Source organism: Paroedura picta, chromosome 10, assembly GCF_049243985.1.
Source record: "Paroedura picta isolate Pp20150507F chromosome 10, Ppicta_v3.0, whole genome shotgun sequence".
NCBI lineage: Eukaryota > Metazoa > Chordata > Lepidosauria > Squamata > Gekkonidae > Paroedura > Paroedura picta.
The window spans coordinates 15,038,198-15,064,856 of NC_135378.1; the positions used below are offsets into that span (position 1 = coordinate 15,038,198).

General features: G+C 44.0%; 1 protein-coding gene across 5 annotated transcripts in view; it reads right to left on the reverse strand.

Moving 5' to 3' along the window:
• The window catches only part of LCORL (ligand dependent nuclear receptor corepressor like), a 91,968-nt gene that overhangs the window by 56,567 nt on the left and 8,742 nt on the right, over positions 1–26,659 (reverse strand). For all 5 annotated transcript variants that reach the window (XM_077301448.1, XM_077301444.1, XM_077301445.1 and 2 more), the window contains exons 2-4: positions 10,847–10,912; positions 2,074–2,153; positions 1,735–1,864 (exon numbers count right to left, since the gene is read on the reverse strand). In XM_077301448.1, coding sequence (XP_077157563.1) covers positions 1,735–1,864; positions 2,074–2,153; positions 10,847–10,912 — 276 coding nt within the window. The remainder of the gene's footprint in view (positions 1–1,734; positions 1,865–2,073; positions 2,154–10,846; positions 10,913–26,659) is intronic.

A 26,659-nucleotide genomic window follows, 5' to 3' on the forward strand; every position in this document is an offset into this window, starting at 1 on the left:
GGCCAGTTTGGGTGCTAGTAGCCTCTAGTGGCAAAGATGGAAAACCAGTGACTGAGCTACTCTGGTGATCTGCACTTCCATAGAAAGGGAAACATCAAAGATCACACCCATATTCCTGGCAGACTGTGCAATCTGAAACTACCCACCATCCAGGCTGGGTAAGTGCACTTCCTGGAATGGGTCTTTCCTGCCTAACCACAGGACCTCTGTCTTAGAAGGACTGAGTTTCAGGCAGCTCTGCTTGAGCCAGGCTATCACTCTTCCAAACATCTGGCAAATGTTTCTAGTGGGGAGTCAAGGGAGCCATCAACCCTAAATGCACTTAAAGACTGGGAATAAGACCCACTTAAATCAGCAGATCTTGCTTCTATATATTTATATTTATTTATACTTCAGCTTCTATACCACTGCTCCCAAAAAGGCTTGTGACAGTTCACAACACAAATATAAAACCCCATACAAACAATATTAAAATCCTCAATTAACCCCCTCGATGATGAAACTTGCTCTCCCTTCCTGGCTCACAGATCATCTGGAAGCAAGCCTGAGGAGAGATCTTCCTAGGAGGAGCTGATGACCTATGTGAGAGGCCCTTAATTTTCCTAGCCCTGGCTTCAACCAAACACCTGTCAGAAGAGCTCCATTTTGCAAGCCCCGTGGAACTGTGAAAGCTCCGACAGGGTCTGCAGCTGTCCTGGGAGCTCATTCCACCAGGTAGCGGTCAGGACTGAAAAGGCCCTGGCCCTGATCAAGGCCAGGCGAACCTCCCTCAGGTTAGGGACTTTCTTAATACATTTGGTTGAATTCAGGCTACAAATCCAACTTTTTCTGAAGAACAGTCTCATGTAGATAGTCACTTTTTATAGCACTTTACACAGTATAGTAAAATAACAGGACAAAATAAATATACAGTTTATGGAACGTTAATTGCCATTTGGATCTATAACAACTAAATATAATTTCAGTTATAAACAGTCGTTGCTGGGGGGAAGAACAACAAAAGATGATCAACTGGCTAGACATTTAATGGAGAGAATGGCAAACTAGATGGATGCTTGGTTTAATCCATTAAGGCGGTTCTTAGGTTTGCTGTGAAATCACCTTTTAAGCAGGACTTCCCTAATACTACAAAAGTGTGTCACAGGTTCAGATGGGGACAAATGTTTTGCAAAGATACCTAAACCACTAGAGCTTTCAGCCACAACTAGCATTTTGAAGTGACCTTGCTAAATGGGAAACTGAACCTAAGTGTTTCAAATTAAAAAGAAACACCCCATCCACTGCATTCCTCTAGTCCCTAATAAGGGAGTCCAGTCACTAAGAGAATTCAGGGTACTTGTTGAAGATACAGTCACTAATATATAAATGGAAATTTAGAATACCAATTTATAAAACTTGGCAATTTATTCTTTCACCCTAAAATTAGTTCTAATATAAAATAGTATTCCATTGTAAACTGCCCTCACAAGTTAGGGCAGATAATAATAATAATTAATAATAACATTTGAACAGTTTAACAACATAAAAATGTAACCATTACAGTAACCTAGGAAATAAAGATGGACAAATAGGCTGACAACAGAACACAAAAAACCCCACTCAGGCTGGGAAACAGTGCTAAAATACTAAAAATCGGAACAAGAAACACTCCATCATGAAAATCTCAACTTTAAAATGCATGAATTTGAGAGGAATGCATTATACAACGTCTCCAAACTAAATAAATAGTAATACCTTTCTTGCGAAAGAGTGCATTTAGGTAATTCTCTGCTTGGCATTCAATTTTGTCAGTGTTGGACTGGCCCTGAGATGACAGTTCCTCTGTAGGGGTTGACTGCAAAGAACCAATGACTGTTGTATGATCCTAAAAAGGAGAAAAATAACCCAATAGATCTAAAAGTTGCAGAAGACTTTTTGAAATCCAAAAAAGTTGACACATGCTATAAACAAGGTTTAGATTTTCAAAAATTTAATATGCAACAATTAATTTACAGACTTTAATACTATATGAAAGTAACTATAAAATATTACTTATACAATCTTTTTTTAAAAAAATGTGGCATTAATACTTACACTGACTGTTTCTTTATGTAAATTACAAAAGGAGCATTTTTCATCCATAGACCAGTCAGTCACTTCTTCAGGTTCACAGTCTAGGGTAAACATGTTTTAAATGCAAATTGTAAAAATGCATTGTTAAAGCAGCTTATAGTTCACTGTACTACAGATAATTCTGTAATTAAACACTATTGATTAACCACTCTTTGGAACTGAACATTTTAGAATAAATTAATTTACATATTTATAAAACAAAAAGGATGTTTAAATGTAAGTTTGATCCCAGGGTCTAATAAGGAAGTTTCTTTCTCTACATTCATTTACTCCATACTGTACATATATACGTTTCCATCTTTCTTCCCACCCCCTATAATTTTCCCCCTGACATCACCCCTCATAGCATTATGAAGTCTTGCAGTTACTTCTGCAAAGTAACAGGCCTCTATCCTACCCCTCTGCTCAGCAGAGTTTGAAGCAATCCTCCAATTGAAAAAACCCTTGATAGGACTGACTGGGATAAAGGTATGATAAATACTTCTGTTTTGCTCAAATCAGCAACAGCCTTGAACCTCAGAGAGGCTGCTGAAATTTCCTGAAAAACTACTGCTTGAGCTAGGCCCCAAAGGAGAGTACAAGGATGGATCTCAATAGGTTTCCTCCTCAGATTAAAGTAGTTCTTATTTGTCCACCAGAAGAAATGGGGGAAAAATGGCAGTGCGAGGCTCCTTACAATAAATTCCAGCACCTGTGAGCTACCCAGAATTAAGAAAGCATCAGAGCAGAGAATCCAAGTCTGTTCTGTCTTGGTACAGGATTCACCAACTCCAAATAAACTGTCACAATTCCCAATGAACCAGTATATCAGGCCATAATGAGAAGCAAAAGCACAGCTCTAATGGTACAAACAAGAGGAAGACCTGTGAGAAAGTGGAAATGGTTTATAATTCAGGGGTGGTCAAACTGCGGCCCTCCATATGTCCATGGACTGGCAGGGGCTCATGGGAATTGTAGTCCATGGACATCTGGAGGGCCACAGTTTGATTACCCCTGGTTTATATGCCCATTCCCTCCTTTCTACCCACCTTCCTGTTGGCTGCCTCAGCTGCTGCCTGTTTGTCCTGCCACCACTAATTTTTCCCATGCCATCTTGGATTCTGTAGTAATTCAAAGTGCTTCCTAAACTCATCACTATTAATTTATGGATAGGGGTGGTTACCCCAATTTTTTTAAACTAAGATTTTCTTGTAAACCTCTGTGATTTGTAGAGTCCTAAATAATAGCTGCAGCGAGCCTACTGTTGCACAAGGGGTTACCCTTGGCTATTGGATACAGTGATACTACTGAGTAGCATTCTTGAGATTATTACTTCTATTATTTATTATATTTGTTTTCTGTGCTATCTCTGTAGGCTCATGGTGGAATTACATCAAGACAAAATTCATACACAAAATATATATGATAAAATTAAATAGTTAATAGCTCAATAAGTTCTAACATTATTAAATATTCCAACAAGCCAGGACCAGGGCTGAAAAGGCCCTGGTCCTGTTTGGGGCCAATCTAATCTCCTTAGGGCCAGGGATCTTGAGCAAATTCTGCTTGCTGGATCTTAAGGCTCTTTGGGGGACAATACAGGGACAGGCAGTCCCACAGCTATGACGGTCTCAGATCATTTAGGGTTATAACTACAAAGCTTTGAATTTGATTTGGTCTCCAATCTGGAGCCAGTTGAGCAGGGAGAGCACTGGTTGTGTTTGAGCCCTCCATTGGGTCCCGGTGAGGACCCACGCAGTTGAATTCTGGACTAGGTGGCATTTCCAGAGAAGTTAAGGGGTAGTCTTGTATAGAGCGAGTTACAATAATCCAATCTGGAGGTGACAGTTGCATGGGTCACAGTAGCTAGTTCGGACATCACTCACAGTTGTGCCTGGCAGAGGTGGCAGAAGCCCAGGCACACATTTGGGACCTGAGCCTCCATGGACAAATAGGGATCCAGGATCACACCCAGACTCTTGACAAATGCCAAAGTTGTTATCTGGACCCTGTCAAATGTACGGAGTTGTAGTGGTCCATCTAGGGCAGGGGTAGTCAACCTGTGGTCATCCAGATGTACATGGACTACAATTCCCATTATGAAGTCTTTGCTGGCAGGGGCTCATGGGAATGGTAGTCCATGGACATCTGGAGGACCACAGGTTGATACCCCTTGATCTAGGGAATCTTGTTCTATACAACAATATGATCTTGTTCTATACAATAGATACAATCAACCAATTATAAACACTTTGATAAATTTAACTGAAGTTGAATTCAATGGGGATTTATCAAACACTTCACTCTGGAAAGACTGCACTTTATACATTTTAATAGAAAAGTCTACATATGTATGCCTTGTTAAACAGGTCTTCTCAGCCTTCTTTCTTCAAAGAAACCAATTAAGGCTGCCTTTTCCCCCATTTGGAGGGCCTCTATAAACAACATGCACAGAAAGTTTGCATGTAAGTATAACTTTGTAAAAAGATCACAAGCAGGCTGTCAGCAAAATTATGCCAATGAAATTCTAAAACTACGAGCTGATATACATTTTAAAGAATAATTATTAGTGTGATGAGGATGATCTGTTATTATTCCAGTATGAGGTGTGTATGCATGCACAACTTGCATGTATAAAAACATGCTCTTTAGGTTTAGCTACCACATTTATTGTTAAGGAAATACCTGAACAAACAACAGATTCATGTGGTAAATTTCTCCTACATTATATCATTTAATATTTCAAATGCAGTGTAAGATTATATATTTGATCAAGCTGAGGACACACAAGGGCTTGCAGGAGGATCTTATTTTCCTCTGTATCCCTATCCCCCCGCATCCCCTACAGCAGCGGTCACTAACCCCCGGTCCAGGGACCGGTACTGGTCCGTAGATCAGTCAGTACCGGGCTGCAGTTCCTCCTTGTCCTCCTCCATGGCTGCTGCCTCGGGGGCTGCCCTGCCACTCGGGGACTCGCCTTTGGTGTTCTCCAGCGGCCACCATGGCTGGGGCACCCCCTCAGCATGGCACTGCATAGATGCTGATGGCAGCACATCCCAGCGAATGGCAGGAAGTCAGGGGTGCAGTGGGAAAGCAAGTGGAGCAGGGGCTCAGGCGGTGGTGACGTCCCTCGGCAAAAGACTATTCCCCCCCCCCCCCACCAGGCCTCAGTAAAATTGTCAAACGTTGACCGGTGATAAAAACATTGGGGACCACTGGCCCACAGCATTTTCCCTTTCTGGCTTCCTTCTCCCTACCTACTAGCCAAACAACCTTTAGTTGACCCCAGTCTTCAATTCCCCCTGCCTCTGTCTGGCAGCTTCCTCCCAGGAGAAGTTAAGACAAGTGCAAAGGTTGTAGAGAGACCACTTAAAGGCCCAAGTTGAATGGTGGCTGCGGGACCCAGCAAGTCCTCCTCCATCAGGACAGGAGGAGAATGGGGCCTTTTCCAGAACTTTTTTGATCTCCCAATCCACCCTGCTCCACCCCTCACATCTTTGCTTTACAGAAACCAAGGTTTGGAAGGTTCAGCAATATTATTTTGGTGACCTAGAAACCCCAAAATGGATGTCAGGAGCTCAGTGGACGTTCTTCTCGTAAACATACAAGTGGTATTTCTATTGTTTTGTGAGGTTTTAATCTTCCAATGTCTCTCCTCCCCCCCCCCCGAAATTTCCCGGCAAACCTGGGAATTCCTTCAAGATTATAGAGAACCCCCACCCACTTGTCCCTAGCTCCATAATCTATGGCTTGCTTTCAAATTAGATATGTTCCCCCATGGAAAAAAAAATCCCTGCCCAGAAGACTACTATGCATGACATAATGGCTTGCAGCATCTCATTCTGATACTACTTATTTTGCCTAGGAGTAAATCCAAGAAGGGTGTTTCACTGACCCCTATGGTTCCAGCTACTTGCTGCCACTGTGCAACTTTATCATGCAAGAAGTGAGATGTGTGTCGCCTGGCTCAAGAGAGGCAAAGCAGATGGAAATGCCAGGGCTGAGCAATGCATGAGACAAGCTATCCACCTCACTGCATGCAGTGTTCAGCCCTTGCACTGCCATCAGCTTCAATCTGCTGAGCCACACTGTACATCTTGACCAGGGCTCCATGTTTTATCAGCTTTATCAAGACTTATACTGAAATCCCAGTTTAGTGATAAATCACTTCCTGCCCTGTTCATGGGAAGTGGAGAAAAGGTATGAGAGGTTAACAATGTTTCTTAAAAAATAAAGTTATGAAAGTGAAAAAACAGAAGATGCAAGGGTGGAGTTGCTCTATAGGTCAGAAAAGGTATACAGAATTTAACAGATTCACTTACAGAAATGCTATGGGAGGAAAAGGTGGGCCTAAAAGGAAGCTTATCTCTGGGAGTCTGTTATCGCCCAACAGATTAAAGGTTAGGGGATGATTTAAAAAAAGAAAAAGAATTACAGAAAGCAACTAGGTGAAAACAACTGTGTCATAATAGGTGATTTTAATTATCCATACATTGATTGGGTCAATATGTGTTCAAATCAGGAAAAAGAGATTGGCAATGACTGCGCCATGAAGCAGATGGTAACAGAACCTACCAGGGGGAGATGATCCTGGGCTTGGTCCTAAGTAATGCTCAAGACCTGGTGAGAGATGTAGATGTTTATAGCACCTGCTAGAAACAGTGGCTATAATGCTATTAGCTTTAATGTTCATATAAACAGGGAGCTGCCCCAAAAGACCAGCACAAACATTTAACTTTAAGCGATAGCTTCTCTCAAACAAGAGGGCTTATGAAGGAAATGCTGAAAGGTAAGGTAAGGAGGGTCAAATCCCTCCACTACTGGAAGATCAGGTATAATATAAACAGCAAGTTGGGAAAGGTATGAATAGGTATTTTTAAAAGCTTGCAGGGTGAACAAAGTAATGGAAGCAATAAAAGACAAGAAGGATTCCTCTAAAAGGTAGGCAGCTAGTCCGTGTGAAGAAAATGAATTGGACCACAGGCTTTGGCAAATAAAAGTCGTTGATCAGACAGCTATGTTGGTGATTACGCCAAAACGGACTATGAGGAACATATTGTAAAAATATAAGGACCAAAAATAAAAACTTCTTCAAATACACAAGAAGAAGAAAATCAGTCATTCCCTAAGGGGAATGGGGCCCTTAGATAACCAAGGGATAAAGGGATTACTAAAGGATAACAGAGAAATGGCAAACTGAATGCCGTCATTGTGGAAGACAGGAGGTACTTGCCCACCAATTTCAGGTGTTTCAAAATACCTGGATAAGAGAGCAGGTCATACAACTGATGGACAAATTAAAAACTGATGAATTACCAAGCCCAGATGGCATACACCTAAGTGTTCTGAAAGAACTTAAATGAGAACTTGTAGATCTCCTTTTTAAAATAGGCCATTTATCACTAAAATTTCCCTCCCTTTTTAAAGAATTTTTCCAGAGGAGATGTGGGAAATTACAAGTTTGTCAGTTTGATGTCGCTACCAGGTAAGTTGGCGGAATACAATACTAAAGACAAAATGAGTAGATACATTGATCAACAAAAGCTATTTTATTTATTTATTTTTCACATTTATATGCCGCCCTCCCTGAAGGCTCTATATTGAGAAAGAATCACCATGGATTCTACAAGGGAAGATCTTATCTCACTAAACTTTCAGAGTTCTTTGAGGAGGTGTACAAACATGTGGACAAGAGTAACCCTGTAGATGTTGTTTACCTAGACTTCCAGAAAGCTTTTCATAAAGTTCCTCATCAAAGGCTCCTAAGTACTCAGCAGTCATGGGATAAGAGGACAAATCCTCTTGTGGATTAAAAACTTGTTAATTAACAAGAGACAAGATGAATATAAATGGGCAATTTTCACAGTGAAATGTGGTAAGCATGGGGGTAGCGCAGGACTCAGTACTAGGTCTGGTACCTTTTAGCCTGTTCATTAATCATCTGGAATAAACAATGAGGTGGCTAGGTTTGTAACACTAAGTTGTTCAGGGTGGTGAAAACCAAGGAGGACTCTGAGACACTCCAGAGGGATCTGTTGAGGCTAGACAAGTAGGCATCAAAGTTGCAAATGAGGTTCAATATGAGCAAGTGTTCATATTGAATGAGGTGGCTGGATGGAGTCACAGAAGCAGTCGGTGTGAGCATAAATGGACTCGGGGGAATGGTAGAGGACAGAAAGGTGTGGAGGATCATTGTCCATGGGGTCGCGATGGGTCGGACACGTCTTCGCAACTAACAACACAATGAGCAAGTGCACACTGGAGCAAAAATCCTAACTATAAATATACAGTACATGTATGGGGTCTGAACTGGCAGCTATTGCCCAGGAAAGAAATCTTGTTGTTGAATATGTCAACTCAACGTGCAAGTGCAATAAAAAAAGATAATGCAATGTTGGGGATTATCAGGAAGGGAACTGAAAACAAATCAGCCAGTAGCATAATGTCCCTGTATAAATCTATGGTATGGCGTAATTTGAGAATACTATATACAGTTCTGGTCACTGCACCTCAAAAAGATATTATAGCATTAGAAAAGGTGCAACTAAGGGCAATAAAATGATTAAGGGGATGGAATACATTTCCTATGAAGAAATGTTAAAGAGGTTAGGATTTTTTAGCATGGAGAAATGACGATAAGAAGTGTAACATGATAGAGGTTTACAATATTATGCAAGAGATAGGGAAGGTAGAGAAAGATGTACTTTTGTCTCGTACGATACAAGAACTCATGGGCACTCACAAAATTCCTGAGCATAAGCTTAGAACAGATAAAAGAAAGTACTACTTCAACCAAAGAGTAATTAACTTGTAGAATTCACTGCCGCAGGAAGTGGCGGTGACTACAAGCACATACAACTTCAAAAAGGGATTGGATAAACATATGAAGCAGAGTCCATCAATGGTTATTAGTCACAAGGCAAAGATGGAACCCTATGTCTGGGGCAGTGATGTTTGGTGCTGGGGGCAGGGAGCAAACAATTGAGGGCTTCTGTCCCCACTGGTGGACCTCCTGCCCTGGGTTTTAGCCCATGTGACAGTGTTGGGCCGTTCTTATCTTACTGTATCAATCTGTTATAGCAACATGAACAAAAAGATTTATTCCTAAATTCCTTGCCCCAGCTTTTCAATCATATTTTAAGAAATCTCAATACTCTTAACTTTTAAAGTCTTCTTCACTGTAACATTTTGCCATTCTGTACCACCTTTCTAAGCCCCCACCCAGACTTCATCATTGTTCTCTTCAGCCTGAGTTAGTACACTCCTCAACTGCCAATCCTTCAGCTATCATCTCCCAACCACTCATCATCACGCAAGATCAGGGGTAGTCAAACCGCGGACTTCCAGATGTCCATGGACTACAATTCCCATGAGGGCCACAGTTTGACTACCCCTGCTCAAGATTCTAGAAAGGGTCTCCCTAACTGGGTGGAGGGGGCTACCCATATACCAATTATTTTCCATCCAAGCTAATTCTTGAATTAAATTTTTAACTAACAAAATGTAATCCTAATTATACACATTAAAAACACAAAATGCCCCAAGGTTTGTGTCTCACAATGTAATCTTAAAACTGAGTTACACTCTTCAAAACTCATTGGTGTAGCTCTGTTTAAGATTGTACGAACAGTCATTTAGTCCCTCCGACTAAATGTTAATTTCTGTGTGCTGGCTCTGTACCTCATAGGGGAACATTCAAATTCTGGCAGTTGTGACGTCAAGAAAAGATTCTACGTCTTGATTTTGCTCACTGTTTAAAATGGCAACTATTTGACTAGTTCTAAATTTTAAAAAAACTTGGAAAATATATAATAAATGTATCATTTTTAGAACATGTATGTATCATTTGCACAGGATTAAGAAAAGTATAGATTCTGATCTGACAATTAATTCAGTTTTAGCAGAAAATTCAGTTAATTCAGTTTTAGCAGAAAACTAAAGTTCTGTCATTATGGGAGAAAAAGAGCTGTTTTTTTGTACTATGCTTTTTCCTACCCAAGGGAGTCTCAAAGCGGCTTACAATCGCTTATCCTTCCTCTCCCCACAACAGACACCCTTGGTATGTGAGGCTCAGAGGTCTCTGAGAAAACTTTGACTAGCCTATGGTCACCTAGATGGCTGCATGCAGAAGACTGGTAAATCAAACCCAGTTCTCCAGATTAGAGGCCACCATTCTTAACCACTACTTCAAGCTGGCAGGACAAGAGTAATGTCAAAGAAAAATTCCTTTGAGCTTATTGTTTCCAAAGAGGAAAATACCCAGGGGCACACTTTTTTTAAAAACTAAGACTTACTTCTCATTGTCCATTTTTCTTCTTCCTTTTGTGATGAACCACAATCTTTGAACTGGCAAATGATGGCTAGTGTGTCCTTCAAACCAGAACTGGAACCCATGCAAGGCATGCAAGGCAAACACAGACTACAGATTCACAGTTGGCATGTAATTTCATACCAAGTTTGCTCCCAAATCGGAACAGAGCAAGGGAATGCCAGCAAGTTGGGAAAGGAGGGAATGTGTGAAACACAGAATTAAGTCAAACCATGGTTTGGCATTTCTTCTCAGCCATTTACAAGTTTAAAATCTGCTGAAAATCATTTTTAAAATGCTGACAGGTAATCAGAGAAGACTGTCATAAAAGAGCATTCAATATAGCATTAAGAAAGGAAGGCAAAATTTCTGTCTAATTTTCAACAACCATTTTCGAACACTGCATAATTGAAGTTAATTTTTATATATTGCAAAACAATTACTTACCTTCAAATAAACTGAGGTCTCTTCGTAGCCTTGGTCCGTAAAGCCCTTCTAAAATACTTTCAAAACCTAACAAAAATTAAAATGACAACATTTTACAATGCAGTTCCCACTAAATGGTGCATTAAAATCATGGCTACTGGTGCAGTAGTTCAAAATATTTAACGAAAATGTTTATAAATATCATACACCTTACCTATTGGACATTTCAATATTAGGAGGCAAGTCGCCACCAGCAAGGACTTGGGAGGGGAGCATCTCATTCCCCCTCCCCCACTATTTCTTCTTTCCCTTCCCTGAAAGCCCCCACAGCTTCTCCTTTCCTGTTCCTTTTCTCCTTTTAAGCAGCCAACCTATCTTTGTTTTCCCCTCTTATTATTATTGCAATTAAATTGAATGTTGGAATCAGTATAAAAAGCAACTGGTTAAAAAAGGAATTAATCTACCCCTGCTGAATAGTGTAAAAGTTGTTACACATAAACAAACAATGGCAAGGACTTCATACGCTTTTTTATGTTACACAACAAGACATTCTAATGTGCAATGATATTAATCTGGTTTGGGTTGAATCCAGTCAGCTTCTGCTCAAGCAGTCTGTCTGTGCACGGCAAAGCCTTTTTGGTTGCCTAAGAATTTCTGTTCTACCCTTTTGTCATTGGTGAAAAAGCTGTTTAGCTCCAGACTTTTATGCTACCTTCTGAGAATGGCTAAAAATACTAACACCAAAATAAAGCCTCTAGGTACTATGGTGAACGGACACTTGAGATATGAGAAGTCTTGGCTTAAAGCTGAGACACAAGTTGCTTCCCTTTTACTCTTTTTCAAGGAGAAATTGAATGTGTTTCTTTCAGCATTTCAATTTTAAAATACATGATTTGGACCCAAAGGTGCTACTCTACCAGCAGCACAGCAATTATGCTAGCATAACGATAATTTTCTTGATGGAGAGGATGGTTTTTTGCCTATCCCTTCCATTTAATCCAATCTAGTTGAAACTTCATTTTAAAGTAAGCACCTCCATGAATTTTCAGGGAGCAGAAAGAGCCAATGTTCAGAAATCATACCCATTTATGATTAAGGTAAAGGTAAAGGTATCCCCTGTGCAAGCACCGAGTCATGTCTGACCCTTGGGGTGACGCCCTCTAGCGTTTTCATGGCAGACTCAATACGGGGTGGTTTGCCAGTGCCTTCCCCAGTCATGACCGTTTACCCCCCAGCAAGCTGGGTACTCATTTTACCGACCTCGGAAGGATGGAAGGCTGAGTCAACCTTGAGCCGGCTGCTGGGATTGAACTCCCAGCCTCATGGGCAAAGCTTTCAGACAGCTGCCTTACCACTCTGCGCCACAAGAGGCTCTTCATTTATGATTACTTGTCTCAAAATGATATCCATCTAAGCAAATGGTAAGCACTCAAGAAAGTTCTTCTCTGACAACATGCAATAGCTTAAAACTCACAATATGCTACTGTAAAAAAGACCATGCCAAGAATGGGAGGTGCCAAGAGGTGCAGCAAACCAGGCAGGGGGTTCTGTACCATGGCAAGTCACTTGTAACCCAGGGTAAAACAGAGGTGGAGCTTTCAAGGCTCCCGAATTAATTCCATTTAATTTTGCTTTTGGAAGTTATAATGTTCCCCAAAACACACTAGATAGGCATCTATCAGAACCAAACTGACTCTGGGAGTCTCTCCTGCAGGTCCATTCTTGCCCCAACAATCCCAGGTATTGACTGTGTGGGGCTGGGATGGGATTCAGTCTTTTGGCCATCTGGCTGACTTACCAGCCGCCTAATGCACCTAGAGATGACCTATCGAATCTACTGGAGGCAGCAGCTACCTGAGTGTTGTTCTACTCTAGGATGAGTAATTCGGGAGGTTTCAACATCCACACAGATAATCCTGCCTCTAATCCAGACCTAGCATCTTCCATGGCAGCACTAGGGATCTCACAGTTGGTTACTGGTGCCACCCATCAAGCAGGACACAGCCTGGATCTGATCTTTGGGACAGGGGTGGATGTGATCTGTTGGCTATAGATAGAATACTGTTGTCAGATCATTCTGCCCTGAAGGCCCAGCTTTGCATGCAAGCAAACACATTCACACATAGAGCCCTGTATAACTGGTGGGCATGTTCATATTCATGCCCACCTGCATAGATTTATGGATAAACGGCTTCCTGATTGTTCTTTGGGGCCAAATACCTCCCAGAGGTTCTTTCAATGAATTAGTCAAGGACTGGAAACAGCATTAATCAACAGCCATCTATGAGATCACATCCCAACATCGCCTCCAGCCCCATCTCAAGCTGGTACCATAATATACCAGGGACCTATACAAAAGCAGAAATTGAGACAACTAGAATGGTATGGGAAGAAAACTTGTGACAAGGCGTCAAGAACATCTTATAGGATCCCGCTGATTTCTGAGGTCTCATGGCAGTTTACAATTATAAAACAATAGTTTGCATAAAAACCCATAAAAACACCCCTTATCACAATCAAAACAGACGGCGATCACTTCCCTAGAGAATTTTACCCCCCCCCCCAATTCCCAATCAGCCTGAGGGCCAAGTTCTCTTCCAATAGGAGTGGGGAGCCAGATCTAACCTATCTGGGGGATATTCTTATGGTAAAACTGAGATCCTACTCTGGCCTCAACCATATGTCCGGTGGAAGAGCTTCATCTTGCAGGCCTGTGGAAAGCTGGTAACTCCGACAGGGCCCTCAGCTCTTCTGGGAGCTCATTCCACCAGGGTGAGGCCAGGACCAAAAAGGCCCTGGCCCAGGTCAAGGCCAGGCAGACATTTCGGGGGGCCGGGGCAACCAGTAAATTCGTACCACAGTTAAGAGCCCTGCAGGGGGCATAAGCAACTAAGCAGTTCTGCAGATAAATAGGACCGAGGCCGCATATAGCCTTGAAGGTAAATACCTTTTGAGAACTTTTTCATAGATAAAATCTCAGTGTTCTGCCATAACCTTCCCCCAAACATTAAATGAACTTGAGGGTCCAGTGACAGTCTATGGGTTGTTTTTGATAATTTCAGGAGTCTCCCCCAGATGGGGTACTAACCTGAGGGAGGCCAAACACAGGGCCTCTACATCCCTGTCCATCATGGTTTATGAAAGCAGGTGACAAAAAGATTGGGAAGCCTCTCCAGAAGATTGTAAATCTGTTCCTGTCTTCAGGGACATTCTGGGGAGTCTAAAAGGGACAGTGATTTGCTCTTTACTGGAAAAAAAATCACTTGATCTGCTGGATCACATCAGTTACTGCCCAGTCTCGCATTTAATGTTTCTGGGGAAGGTGATTGAGCAGGCAGCCCTGGATCAATTACAAGTATTCCTAGAGGAAGCATCAGTCTTGGACCCATTCCAGTCCAATTTCAGGCATGGCCAAGAGGTAAAAACGGTGTTGGTTGCCGCAAGAATAACCTCCGGAGACAGCTAGTCCAAGATAGGTCAGCGATGCTTGTCTTACTAGAGCTCATGGCATCATTTGACACAGTTAATCATGAGTTTTTGGCAGCATGGGGATATAGGCATCAGCCTTTCAGTGGTTGACCTCCTTTCTTCAAGGTTGGGAACAGAGGGCAGCCATTGGTGGAGAGCAATTGTAACCCTATCCCCTCTCATGTGGGGTGACATAAAGCACAATTCTCTCCCTGATATTATTTTACATCTATAGGCACCATCTTGCACAGCTCCTCTGGAGGTGTTAGGGTGACACAGTATGTTGATGACACGCAGGTCTGTTGATGGGTGGCTTGCCAGACACCCTCCCACCAGATTTTTTAAAATATATTTTTATTTTCAGAATAGTCATACATATTTGCAATTAACATTATATTGCGTTCAATAAAGTTTAGTCCGATGTTGTTTGCATTCCCCCTCCATTCATTTGTTTTATCCAGCTAGGTTCATGTCTGATTAGAATTGTCCTAAACTAGTCCTTATTCGGTATGCTCGTCTGGGTTCCCTTCTTTCTATCTTGTTTCTTTAGAGAACTTGGCCAGGAGCTTCTGGTCCAACCTGGTCCCCCAGATTTGTTAACCAGATATCTGGATGTTCATGGTGGGTTGGCTCTGGCAGAGCTGGCTGAAACTCAACCCCTCAAAGACTGAGGTAATGTAGCAGGGGAAGAAGGGATCAGAAGGGAAGTATGCACCCCCCTGACTCAATGTAGTGCAACGAACAGCTTTGTGCACCATCAAGAGCCTGGGGGTCACGATCTATGCCTCCATATCAATGGAGGCGCAAGATGACAAAAGTAGCCTGCCAGATGCTTACCTTCTGTGCCAGGCAAAACGACTAGTGTCCGATCTTGCCCCAGGAGACCAAGTCACATGGACCCATGCAATAGTCCAGGTTGAATTATGGTAACTGGCCTTGATTCAGAAGTTACATCTGGTGCATCATGCAGATGAATGGGTTCTTATGTTCAATCTGCCCTCCAACAGCTGCACTGGCTACTGGTGAAGTTCTGGATCAGGTTCAACGTTTTGGTATTGACCTTCAAGGTCCAGACGGTCTGTGCCCTGTGTATCTGAAGGACCACCTCTCCCAATATGTTCCCTGGAGAGCAATGTGCTCTGCCAACACCAATTTGTTGGTAATCCTTGGGCCCAAAGATGTCTGCCTGGTCTCAACCAGAGCCAGGGCCTTTTCAGACTATACTCCAAAAAGACACAGAGCACTCTAGCTAACTACTCCCCCTCTAAGGCAGGAGGGAAAACTGGGGTCAGAGTGATTCCTGCTGGGAAACAGGAAGCTGATGAACAAGGTTTGCCTCCTGCCTCCCTTGCAACAGACAAGACTCACCCAGTGCACAGGCCCTCCTCTCAGAAGGGAGAACACGGGGTTCCACAGAACCCCAGTTGGGAATCTCTGCTTTATGGTGAACATGGGTACCATAGTGCTTGTTGACACCATTACTGGAGCCTGCCAGATGTTTTTAGAATGTGGGTACAGCCAGGTGAGGCTTTTGCTCAGCAGGGCTTCTGAGTGGCTGTACAGATTTAAATACACATACTCTTAAGCTTCTCTGGGCTAGACTCAGTGGGGGAGCTCTTCTCACAAGAGACAAAAAGGAGGAGGAAAGGATCTCCATTGTTTTCAGAGGTACATTCATCTCCAGAGCCACTGGTCCATTCTCTTCCACATTCCTCCAAGAAAGGAGAAGGAGGGAGAAGTAGAGATAAATGTTTGCAAAGACCAAAAAAGCAATAGAACAACCAGGAGGTGCAAAAGAAGTTGCGAACAGAAAGAGAGACAGGCTGGGGAGATTAGAAAACTCTTTCTCAGGTATGAAATTGCTCTTGGAGAAAAGCACATAAAAAAGAGCAGAGCTCAGCTCCAAAGCTGCACTCCCTAAGAATTGGAATATGCATGATCTGCAATATGCAAGATTGAGCTGAATATAAAGGTTATCCTGCAGGGGGCACTGGAGAAACATATATATATTTAGTATAAGATAGGAACTTCCTCATGATTTTCAAATTATCTCCTCCAGTGTCCTGATTCGCTCAACAGGGGACTTCCTGCTTGTTTGGGCATACTTCCTCTCACTTCCCTCCAGAACAACAGTTGAACAAAAGAAGAATGACTGCAGACAACAGCTATAGCAGCTTTTTCTCTTTCAAATACAATTATAAACAGCCTGGCGCTGTACCCTGTCTGCATATGTAAACTCTACAGGAACTTGGGGCAACTCCCATCTCGGAGACCAGAAATTGAAGAGCTTCAGTTCTGCCTCCTGACCAACTGGTGTGAATCAACCATTGCAATATGTCCTCCTCAGCCAGCATTCTCAACAGTCAGGTGCTTTCTTTTCCCAAAGTGCAACAGAAAGTGAAGGAAGGGATGAAATATACAGGGGGGAAAGGTAGAAAGAGTGGCGAGCAAAAGGAAAAGCTAGGTTTTAAAAAATTAGTTCTTCCTCCCTTTGATTTCTCCAGTGCTTTCTTGTAGACACCAGTTTACTTCTGTGTGGAAGGTTTACAGGATATTTGGGGAACTTTAAGATACTATTAATCAAATTAAGCATTAAGTAGTAGACAAAGGGTAACAGTGTAAAACGATCAATTCCAAGACAAAAAATCTATTAAAAATGTATATACTTTTTCTTTTACTCAAGGTTATTCTTTTTTCACATTCTAAAGCTTTTGTATGTTGAGAAAATGCAGAATTAAAGTACAGAAATAAAGGGAAAAGTTTCCACTCTTTTGTACAGTAACCACCATCAAAAATATGCTCCAGTCTTATTTAAAGATTGTATCTTCTCAAAGCACAATGCCTTAGATCTTGTTTACACAAAGCTAATTTTTTACACGCGCACACAAATTCCCCTCATGAACAGCCATCTGTGATCTGAAGTGAGGTGGGCCTTTGAGCGGAACTGTTTGCTTATTCCGAACTTTGAATACATCTGTTTCTGCACTACTCATGAAGGGAAAAGAGCAAATGGCTATTCAATGAAGTACTTACCACCACGCTACAAGAGCAAGCAGTGTGCCGGGCATATTTCCAGACCACATTGTGTAACCTGCAGTTGGGGCAGGAGGGACATTATGTCTGCCTGAGTCGATGAATGAAACACTGGATTTGTATCACTTTGCACTTACAACAGAACCCCATTATATAGGAGTTGTGATTGTGATGTGATGTGATCTTCCCAAGCAGCAGATCCACAAGATCTTACGGGAGGCATCTCATTGTCCCTTCCCCTCCCTGTTTTACTTTCCCTTCCATGAAAGCCCCAATTGCCTCAAGAAAATCCTGCATGGTGTCAGTTGCTGGGCCATGCACAGTGAAGAGTGTGCAGAACCTGCAACAACTTGACATATGTTTATGTGGGGTATGTGTGTGTCTCATTTTCCCCTTAAAACTCTCTCCACACAATTTCTTCTTTTCCCTCCTCCTGGTAGCCTCCCTATCGTCCCATTTCCCTTCCCTCCCTTCTCTCCTTTCCATCCACCAATCAACCTACCTCTTATGTACCCTCCATCTCCAGCTATGTTTTACTTCATTTATACCACCTTTCTCCACAAACACACATAAAGCACTTTATATCCTCCTTTCCTCCATTTTATCCTCAAAACAGCCCTGTGAGATAACTTAGGCTGAGAATCTATAACTGATTCAAAGTCACCCAGTGAGTTTCCATAGCAGAATGGCAATTCAGACCTGAGTACTGCAGTTTAAGAAGGATGTTGACGAACACCTCCTGAGGTCAACAAATTTTGGGGAGAGGTCTGGAGACCAAGTCCTGTGAAGAAAGTCTGAAGGAGGTGGGTAAGTTCAGCCTGGAGAGGAGACAACTGAAAGGTGACTAGGGGTATTCAATCCCCCTCCTCACCCCCAGAGTAATACCTTAAAAAAAGTCAGGATTCCTGGGAAAAAAGATGAATCCCAATACTGGTAGAATATTTGGACCCAGGATTTTTTTGAATTTCTGCATTTTTTCAGGCTCAATACACTCAACCTAAAAATCACTGAGGGGAGAAACAAAAAGCAGCAGCAAAGGCACTAAAAGCCACTGCTAGCTGGACTTCTTTTTGGTCCCTTTAAACCAGTTGTTCTCAACCTTCCTAATGCCGTGGCACTTTAATAAAGTTCCTCATGTTGTGGTATCCCCCAACCATAAAATGATGCAAGGGTTCTTCCACAGAAATTAAACCGAAACTGACCAATGGCGTGAAGATCCATTGTTCATGACTGTATATAAATTGTTTTTTCCCCCGGGGTTTCTCAGTTCAGTTCTGCCTCCTGTCCCACCATGCCGATCTGGCTCTTTTCTGCTACTCCAAACAGACGAACATCCTATCTCAATCTACCCTGCAAGGCTGTTATGTAGATGACACTCCACCCCCGCCAAGCTTCTTGCCCTGCCATGACCCCTGTGAAAGGGTCATTTGACCCCCAAAGGGATCCCAACCCCCAGGTTGAGAACACTGCTTTAAACAAACAGGCAGCTGATCTTGCAGGAAGAGCCCCATGGGCTCAACTAGGTGCCCCAGCAAAGTCCACTACACTACATTCAGGCTTTGCTGGGTGGTTGAGTTTAAACCGGATTGCCCAGCAGAGCTTACCAAGCCTCTGACTGCACAGGGAGAGTGCCCCCCCCTGGTTCAGATGGGAGCTCTCAGCTCCCATTGCCTCAGCTGATTGGTACAGCTGTATGTCTCTGAACAAAAGCCCCCCCAAGTGGCCTTTTATTCAAGCTCAAGATCCTCAGAACGCTAATCAGCTTAAATAGCTGAAATTGTTGTTGTTGTTGTTGTTGTTAATATATTAATTTATTACTTGCCACCCCCAGACTGGCTGGCTCGTGGTGGGTTACAGAATAAAACCCCCACAATGAAACACATTAATCCTAACATTTATCCCATCCCATCAAGCCTTTAATAGCATATAAAAGTACAATATAAGGAGGGAAAGTGCAAAAGGATCCACTGCTACACAGAGAAAACAAAGGCAGAGATCATGCTTTAGAGTAAGACAAAATACATTCATGATTTCTCATGGCATGATATAAAAACTTTGCAACTGGTTCAATTATATCAGGCTTCTGGGATGTCAAAAGAAACAATCTTATGTCCATCTGAATGCAGTTCTCTTTTACACAGCAGTGAGTTAAGAAATTTAGCTCGGATCGAGGAATAAAGTGGACAATGGAAGAAAACGTGTGTAATTGATTCTATACAGCATTGTCCACAGGGTACAACCTAGCTGAATGCGGGATCTGTTGAAATCTCCCATATGGCACAGCAGAAGGTAGAGCATTAGTTCTAGCTAACATGAATGCTCTACGCTGTTGTGGGATGATTAGATGGTAGAAATATGAAGCTAGGGGCGGAGAGCTTGGTGAGATCCCCAAGCTCAATGGCGAGCAAACGTTTCTAGCTTTACTGCTAAGTTCCTGCAGTCCTATGTCTAACAGTCTGCCTTTAATTTAATAAAATGAAGTCTTTTCAGATACCAGATACAAGGAGTCTAAAGAGATTCCTATACATTTAATTTTTCCCTAAATGTGTCTTAACCAAGTAGATGACTCATGTTCAGATAGCATGAGGGAAATTAGACTATTGGGGTGAGATCTAAAATGAATGCGAAGCCAGAACTTGATTGTTAACAACCATGCTCTGGTTTCCAATAGTCTTTGGCTGGTTTCTAGACATAGGACTGCGTAAGAGACACATTTCGGGGTCCCAAGGATTTTATGAAGGAAGACATATTAGAGACTTTCATCTGCTTGGTTAAAAGCATTGATCCAAATAGGGATGCCATAGAGCAGTTGAGCACTTAGTTTCCCATTGGATACTTTGAGGACTGCTGGCACGTACTGGTTACCACTGGTGTAGAAGAAACGTGTAATTGCCAGGGTACTAGTTTTTGCACATGTGATTGCATATTTCCTCTGTGTAGCCCAATTTGAATTATGGTGAAAAATATTCCTAAGTATTTGAAGCTTTTAACTTGTTCATTGTTGTTACCTCTTACATTCCATTTAAGAAGCTTCCATGGCTTTCCAAAAACCACAATTTTTGACTTCTTAAAGTTCAGAGCAAGTTTGTTTACTTCACAGAAGTCCAGGAATTGAACACTAAGCATTTTAAGCCAATTTGTGAATGGGACCCCTGGTGGCAAAAATACATTCTAAACCCAGCTCAACCTTCTTAACTTCCACTCAACAACCCCCAACCCGGGCCTCGGGGGATAATGGGAATAGCCTGATGTTCTGACCACCCCAAGGAAGGGGCCCAGTATACCTGAGGGACCGCCTCTCCACCTATACTCCTCAAAGAGCCTTGCGCTCTGCTACTTCCAACCTCCTGGTGGTCCGTGGCCCCAAGGAAGCCTGCTTGACCTCAACCAGGGCCAAAGTTTTCTCGATTCTGGCCCCCACCTGGTGGAATGAGCTCCCAGAGAAGAGCAGGGCCCTGAAAGAACCTAAGCAGTTCCACAGGGCCTGCAAAAGGGAGCTCCTCCGCCAGGCATTTGGTTGAATTTTTGCTTCAGGCCAGACTGGCCAAGGAACCTAGAGGTTTCTTTCCTTCCTCTAGGAATTGTGCAGGGATCACTGGGGGAATGCAGGAGACGGAGTTGTGAATTCCCTGCATGTGCAGAGGGTTGGACTAGATGACCCTTGATCTCCTAGATTGTAATCTGAAACTTTAATCATTACACTACACTGGCGGGGGGGGGGCAGTTGCAGAAAAGCAGCAAGCAGCTGGCCCTGGGTAAGTCACCTAATATCGTCACTCATTAACTGTTCCTGGTCGTCTCCCCAATGAATCTTCTCTCAAAGGCAAAAACAGCACTGGAAAAGGCACTGCCACCCCCTTCTGCTTTTTACTAACAGAAACCAAAGCTTGAAGGCTGACAATACAATTATGGTTGCCTTGTAAAAAGTATACACAACACTTACCTTGTTGTTCATCTAGTCTTTGCAGACACACAGAATGAGCTTTTGCAGGCCTACCCTAGAAAAGAGCTAACAAGCTTTAAAATGTTTCTAGGTCCCAAGCGTGCTCTTCCCCCCCCCCCCATAGAGGAGGCTGACGTTCCTGCACCAAAGTCACATGATGTGGAATGGGTGAGCACTTCTAACCATAAGCATAATCCCACAGTGGGGGGAAAAGGGAGGGAAGTGTGCCTGCACTGAAGACCACTCAATGAACAGAAGTTACAAGTGCAACCTTGTTTTCATCTTCACAGCTTCTGTGCAGTCCCACATGGGAGAATAGCAACATCACTCACCATGGAGATGGGTGTGGGCTTATACAGTGGAAAAATATTTTTGAACCCACAGCAACCTCTCTCTAGGAGTTGACATCTAAGCCACAGTGATGGATGAATATGGTTTTGACCAAGTTGTCCCACTGCAACAGGAATCCAGCAGTGAAGGCTGCATAAAAATACTCTAAGCAAATTGTAACGCAGAAAGAAACCAATAGGGCCATTTACCTTATGCAAAGATTAAGTCAGTTTAATAGATGACATAATCTAAAATGATAATGTCTATCCTGAAGCTCTTCTATCCTTTCTCAGGTCAGTAAAGCAATTAATAGATTCCTGTATTACCTGGAACCGCCTACTCCATGAAGCAAAGAGTAGGGCCCTGAGAACATCTTCTCTGCTTCTGAGCTGGGGGGGGGGGGACTGAAAAACAAGGGGAGACAACTTGACCTAGGAGTAACTTGGAGCAAAAAAACATTCTTTGCTTTAACAGTACCCCATCTTGATGAAATCTTAGAAAACGAGGGCCATAGGATAAGGCAGTGGTCCCCGACCTTTTTATCACCGGGGACCGGTAAACTCTTGACAATTTTACTGAGGTCTGGGGGGGGGTAGTCTTTTGACGAGGGACGTCGCCACCGCCGAGCCCCCGCTCCACTTGCTTTCCCGCCGGTGCCCCTGACTTCCTGCTGCCTGCTGGAAGGTGCTGCCAGCAGCATCTGCGCAATGCCACACTGAGGGGAAGCCCCAGCCATGGCAGCCACTGGAGAGCACCAAAGGCGAGCTGGCGGCAGAGTGGCAGGGCAGCTCCTGAGGCAGCAGCTGGGGAGGAGGACGAGGAGGAGCCATGGAGTTGGGGACCACTGGGATAAGGTACACGTTTCCCCACTCTTCAGGCTGAATTAATGGTGATTAAAAAAGGATATATTCTATGAATGAAAAAGACATACAGTAAATTGCCCTGCTCCAAACCGTACATGTATTAAAAAAAGGAAAACACTTCACTGAATAAATATGTTTCTTGGCTATCATAGAAAATGGGACCCAGATGATATTTCCTGGTTCCAATCTGGAAGTTTCCATTTATGCTGAAAGGACCAGCTAGGTCAGGGTTTGTGGCTTGCCAGCAACACCCTCAAGACCCTAAATATTAGACCCCAGCCAGGAGTGGCAAACAATTCCATCTGTAGGAATTGCCTGACCATTAGGTGATGGTGGAGGTCTCTATGCAGGGATTCTGGTTCTGTCATAGTTGGACAAATCTGCATCTTAGCACGTCCCTCAGTTGCGGGAATCACACTTCACTTGGCCAATAGGTTGCTTTGGAAATGCACTGTGCACTTTCCATTTGGAATTTGCAAATACTCTATGTAAGAGCCCTATGGGGTGGGGGGCGGGGAATAGACATCCAATCCATTGAAAATGGAAATGGTCCCCAGTCGGTTATGAACCCACTGATGCCCCAGAGCACAAACAACATTACTTCCTGAGGCAAATGGGCACCGTGTAAGTGCATCTTGCAGCAAAAAAGAAACTATGTTCAATAATGACACTTGTATGCAATTATCTTCCATGTATTGATCCAATTTAGCTTATGTGTTGTGGAGACCAGCACCATGCACAGAGGTTCCTTGTCATGTTGGTAGCAGAGACATGAATATGCCACATTGTAAAGAACCTGAGCCTCGTGCCCTTGTGACATAACCTCAAGGAACCTGGGTCTACCACAGACATTCATATAGTCTTTGTGGCACAGGGTAGTAAGGCAGCAGAAATGCTACCTGAAGCTGTCTGCCCATGAGGCTGGGAGTTCAATCCCAGCAGCCGGCTCAAGGTTGACTCAGCCTTCCATCCTTCCGAGATCGGTAAATGAGTACCCAGCTTGCTGGGGGGGGGGGGGGTAAACGGTAATGACTGGGGAAGGCCTGGCAAACCACCCCATATTGAGTCTGCCATGAAAACGCTAGAGGGCGTCACCCTAAGGGTTAGATATGACCTGGTGCTTGCACAGGGGATACCTTTACCTTTTAAATCTGTAGGCAAAAGGCTCCGCTGCTCTTGAATCATGTGGACCAACAAATCACTGTTTAGTAGCCCTGAGTTCTGACATTCTTAATTGTTGTCTAACTTCATATCCTGACTGGGTACCCTGTTTGACAATATTAGCACTATGTGTTCCCCAGCCATCTAATTGGGCACTGATGAAGATCTCAAAGGTCATGGGAGGTGGCACAGTGGTGTCCCCCTGAGGAAATTAGATGTGGTATCATGGTAGACTATGATCAGGGAGATCCTGGTTCAAGTACCAACTCTGTCATGGAATTCTGCAGAGTGACCCTCTCTCCACCTGTCCAACCACTCAGGGTTGCTGTGGGGAGAAAGTGTAGGTTCATTATGTCAGAGACTAGATAAAAAGCCCATTTTATTTTGAAATAAAATGGGTGCTAGATGGCATGGGGCGGGTCTGCGAGGCTGCAGAACATTTCCCCTGATTCCCCCCCACACCTGGACTGGGGAAGGGTTCGGCGGGGCCGGGGTTTGAGTATGGAAAGTGGGCCTGTCTGTCTCGCCTCGTTGCTCGTGAGGTGGCGGTGGATCACGAGCTGCTCCGAGGCGGCCGGCGACGTGGCTCGGCACAGCGGGTGCAAGGCATCGGCGGGCCGGTGGGTGTGCTTCAGCTGGGTGGCGGCGTCGGAGTCCGCAGCACCATTTTGGACGGCCGAAGTCTGTTGCCACGGCGGTGGCGAAGCCAGAAGGTTGCGAGTTAGCAGCAGCCTTCTCCCGGCCACTGGAGCGGCCTCGCCGCGTCTGTGACGCGGCCACTCCAGTGGCCGGGAGAAGGCAGAGTTGGGCGGGTGTGCGGGTGGAAAGGAGCAGGGTTGCCACGTCTTTCCCCGCATTGAGGCGGAGGCAATGGCGGCCCAGGAGGCAATGGGGAGGCGCGCTTTGCGCGCCTCTCCATTGCCTCCTTGGTCCAGGATTGACCAGCAGCCGCTCCAGCGGGCGGGAGAAGGCAGAGTTCGGCGGGTGTGCGGGTGGAAAGGAGCAGGGCTGCCGCGTCTTTGACGCGGTGTCCCTGCTCCTTTCCCCACATCGAAGCGGAGGCAATGGCGGCTTCACGTGCCTTCCCATTGCCTCCTTGGTCCAGGATTGACACTCGAATTGATTGACACTGGTCCTTGCCACCACCCTATTGCCAGAGCGCTCCACACGGCCCCGGGTCGCCCGCGCAGCGGGGGGGAAGCTCCGAGCCGCGCTGCGCCCCACGCACATTGCCCCCGCCGACTCCCGGGGCCCAGACAAACCGCGCGCCGCCGCCCTGCCCCGCCCTACGGCCGCACCAGCCCCGTTGCTTCTGAGGCCCCGCTAGCGCCCGCTGAATTAACACTGCAGCAGGCTTATTAACTAGTTTGCAGTATGTCATAAATAACCTAGTTGCAGACGCCAGGCCAAAAAGCAACACATATTAGTTTTGTATACTGCTCCTCCATGTAGAGCAGGCTCAGTGCAGTTCCTCCAGGATACATAATGAAAAGCACTTTGTACAAACGCAGTTGGATGTACAGTTGGATGTGTGAAAAACAGTGCCCTTAAGATGGACGTTTCTGTGATAAGTGTGCTTGGGGGCATCACTGTATGAGAACTGAGAAAACGGTGAGTTACGTCTTGACATTGATGGTGTCTCAGGGCACCAAATGATGTCATTTAGCAACGCATGCAGTCATGAATTTTACGTGATCAAGGACTCTCTGTGCTGGGCAGCCCTTGGGTTACTGGCACTGATTGTGAGAGTCCACCAACATCAACTCATCTCAACATCAAGGAGATGGTGCTTGCCAGCACTGAGGAAACAAACTGCCTCTAAATGAGAACAAGCAGGCCAATCCCTGGCTACTTCTTCAGTCTCCCCTACCAGTGGGATTAGGTGCATCCCTAGACAGGGCAGATTCTTTATCCAATTAGGCTCCACTGGGACTGGAATTGACCTCATTGACAGGGCTACCAGCACATAAATCACCTGCTTGAGACCTTTTTTCAGAGTTTCCATTTTAACTGGTCTTCCGTCCCTCCATTTCTGGGGTGATTTCGCTGCAGGGCTGAGATATTGAGGTCTTCTCTTAGGACAGAAGTGACAGTGCTCTCCAACTGGGGCCATTTTTGCTCCACCTTTATTCATTATTTATATAAACAAGGTCATGTCCTTACAACAATGACTTGATAATGCAAGAATTATAAGCTGCTCACCTCTCATTCTGTATCTGAGGTAAACATTCTGTTTCAGTTGTCTGAATAGTCCTCTCATCGGTGGGAAAAAAGGAGAGAACTGGGGGAGGAGTGCACACCCCTCCCACATCATTTGACTTTGGGAGGGAATGTCAGCCTCCTCTGTTAGGGAGCGGGAGCACTCCTGGGATCTAAAAACATCACTTTAAAGCTTGCTAGCTCTTCTCCTCAGCAGGCCTGCGAAAGCAGTCCCAGGTGGGACAGCACAGAAGCAGAAGATGAACTGCCATTTGTTCCTTAAAGCTAGAGGCGCGCTGCTTCTATTATTGGAGGAGGGGTTTAACCCCTAAGGTTCAGCCCAAAAATTGACTGATGGCCTGGCTCGTGTCCATCCCTAATTATGACATACAATTAACATGCAAAAATATATAAATTAATAAAATAAACATGCTTCACAAGCCTTGGTTCTTTAAGAGTTAGAATAGTGTATAATTAAAGAGCAGTGGACTCTTAATCTGGAGAACTGGGTTTGATTCCCCACTTCTCCACATGCAGCCAGCTGCGTGACCTTGGCCAAGTCACAGTCCTATTAGAGCTCTTAAAGTTCCACCTACCTCATAAAGTGTCTGTTGTGGGGAGAAGAAGGGAATGGTGTTTTGCAAACAGCTCTGGGACTTCTTAAGGTAGTGAAAATAGAGCAATAAGAAAACCCCGAGGTCGTCTTCTTCATCATCTTCACAAATACCATGAGGTAACATTTAGCAAATAAATCAAAGTTATAACATCCTAAGAATTCTATCACATATACACATAGTTCTGCTTATTCAGTTTATATACCGCTGCGCACTGTGATGG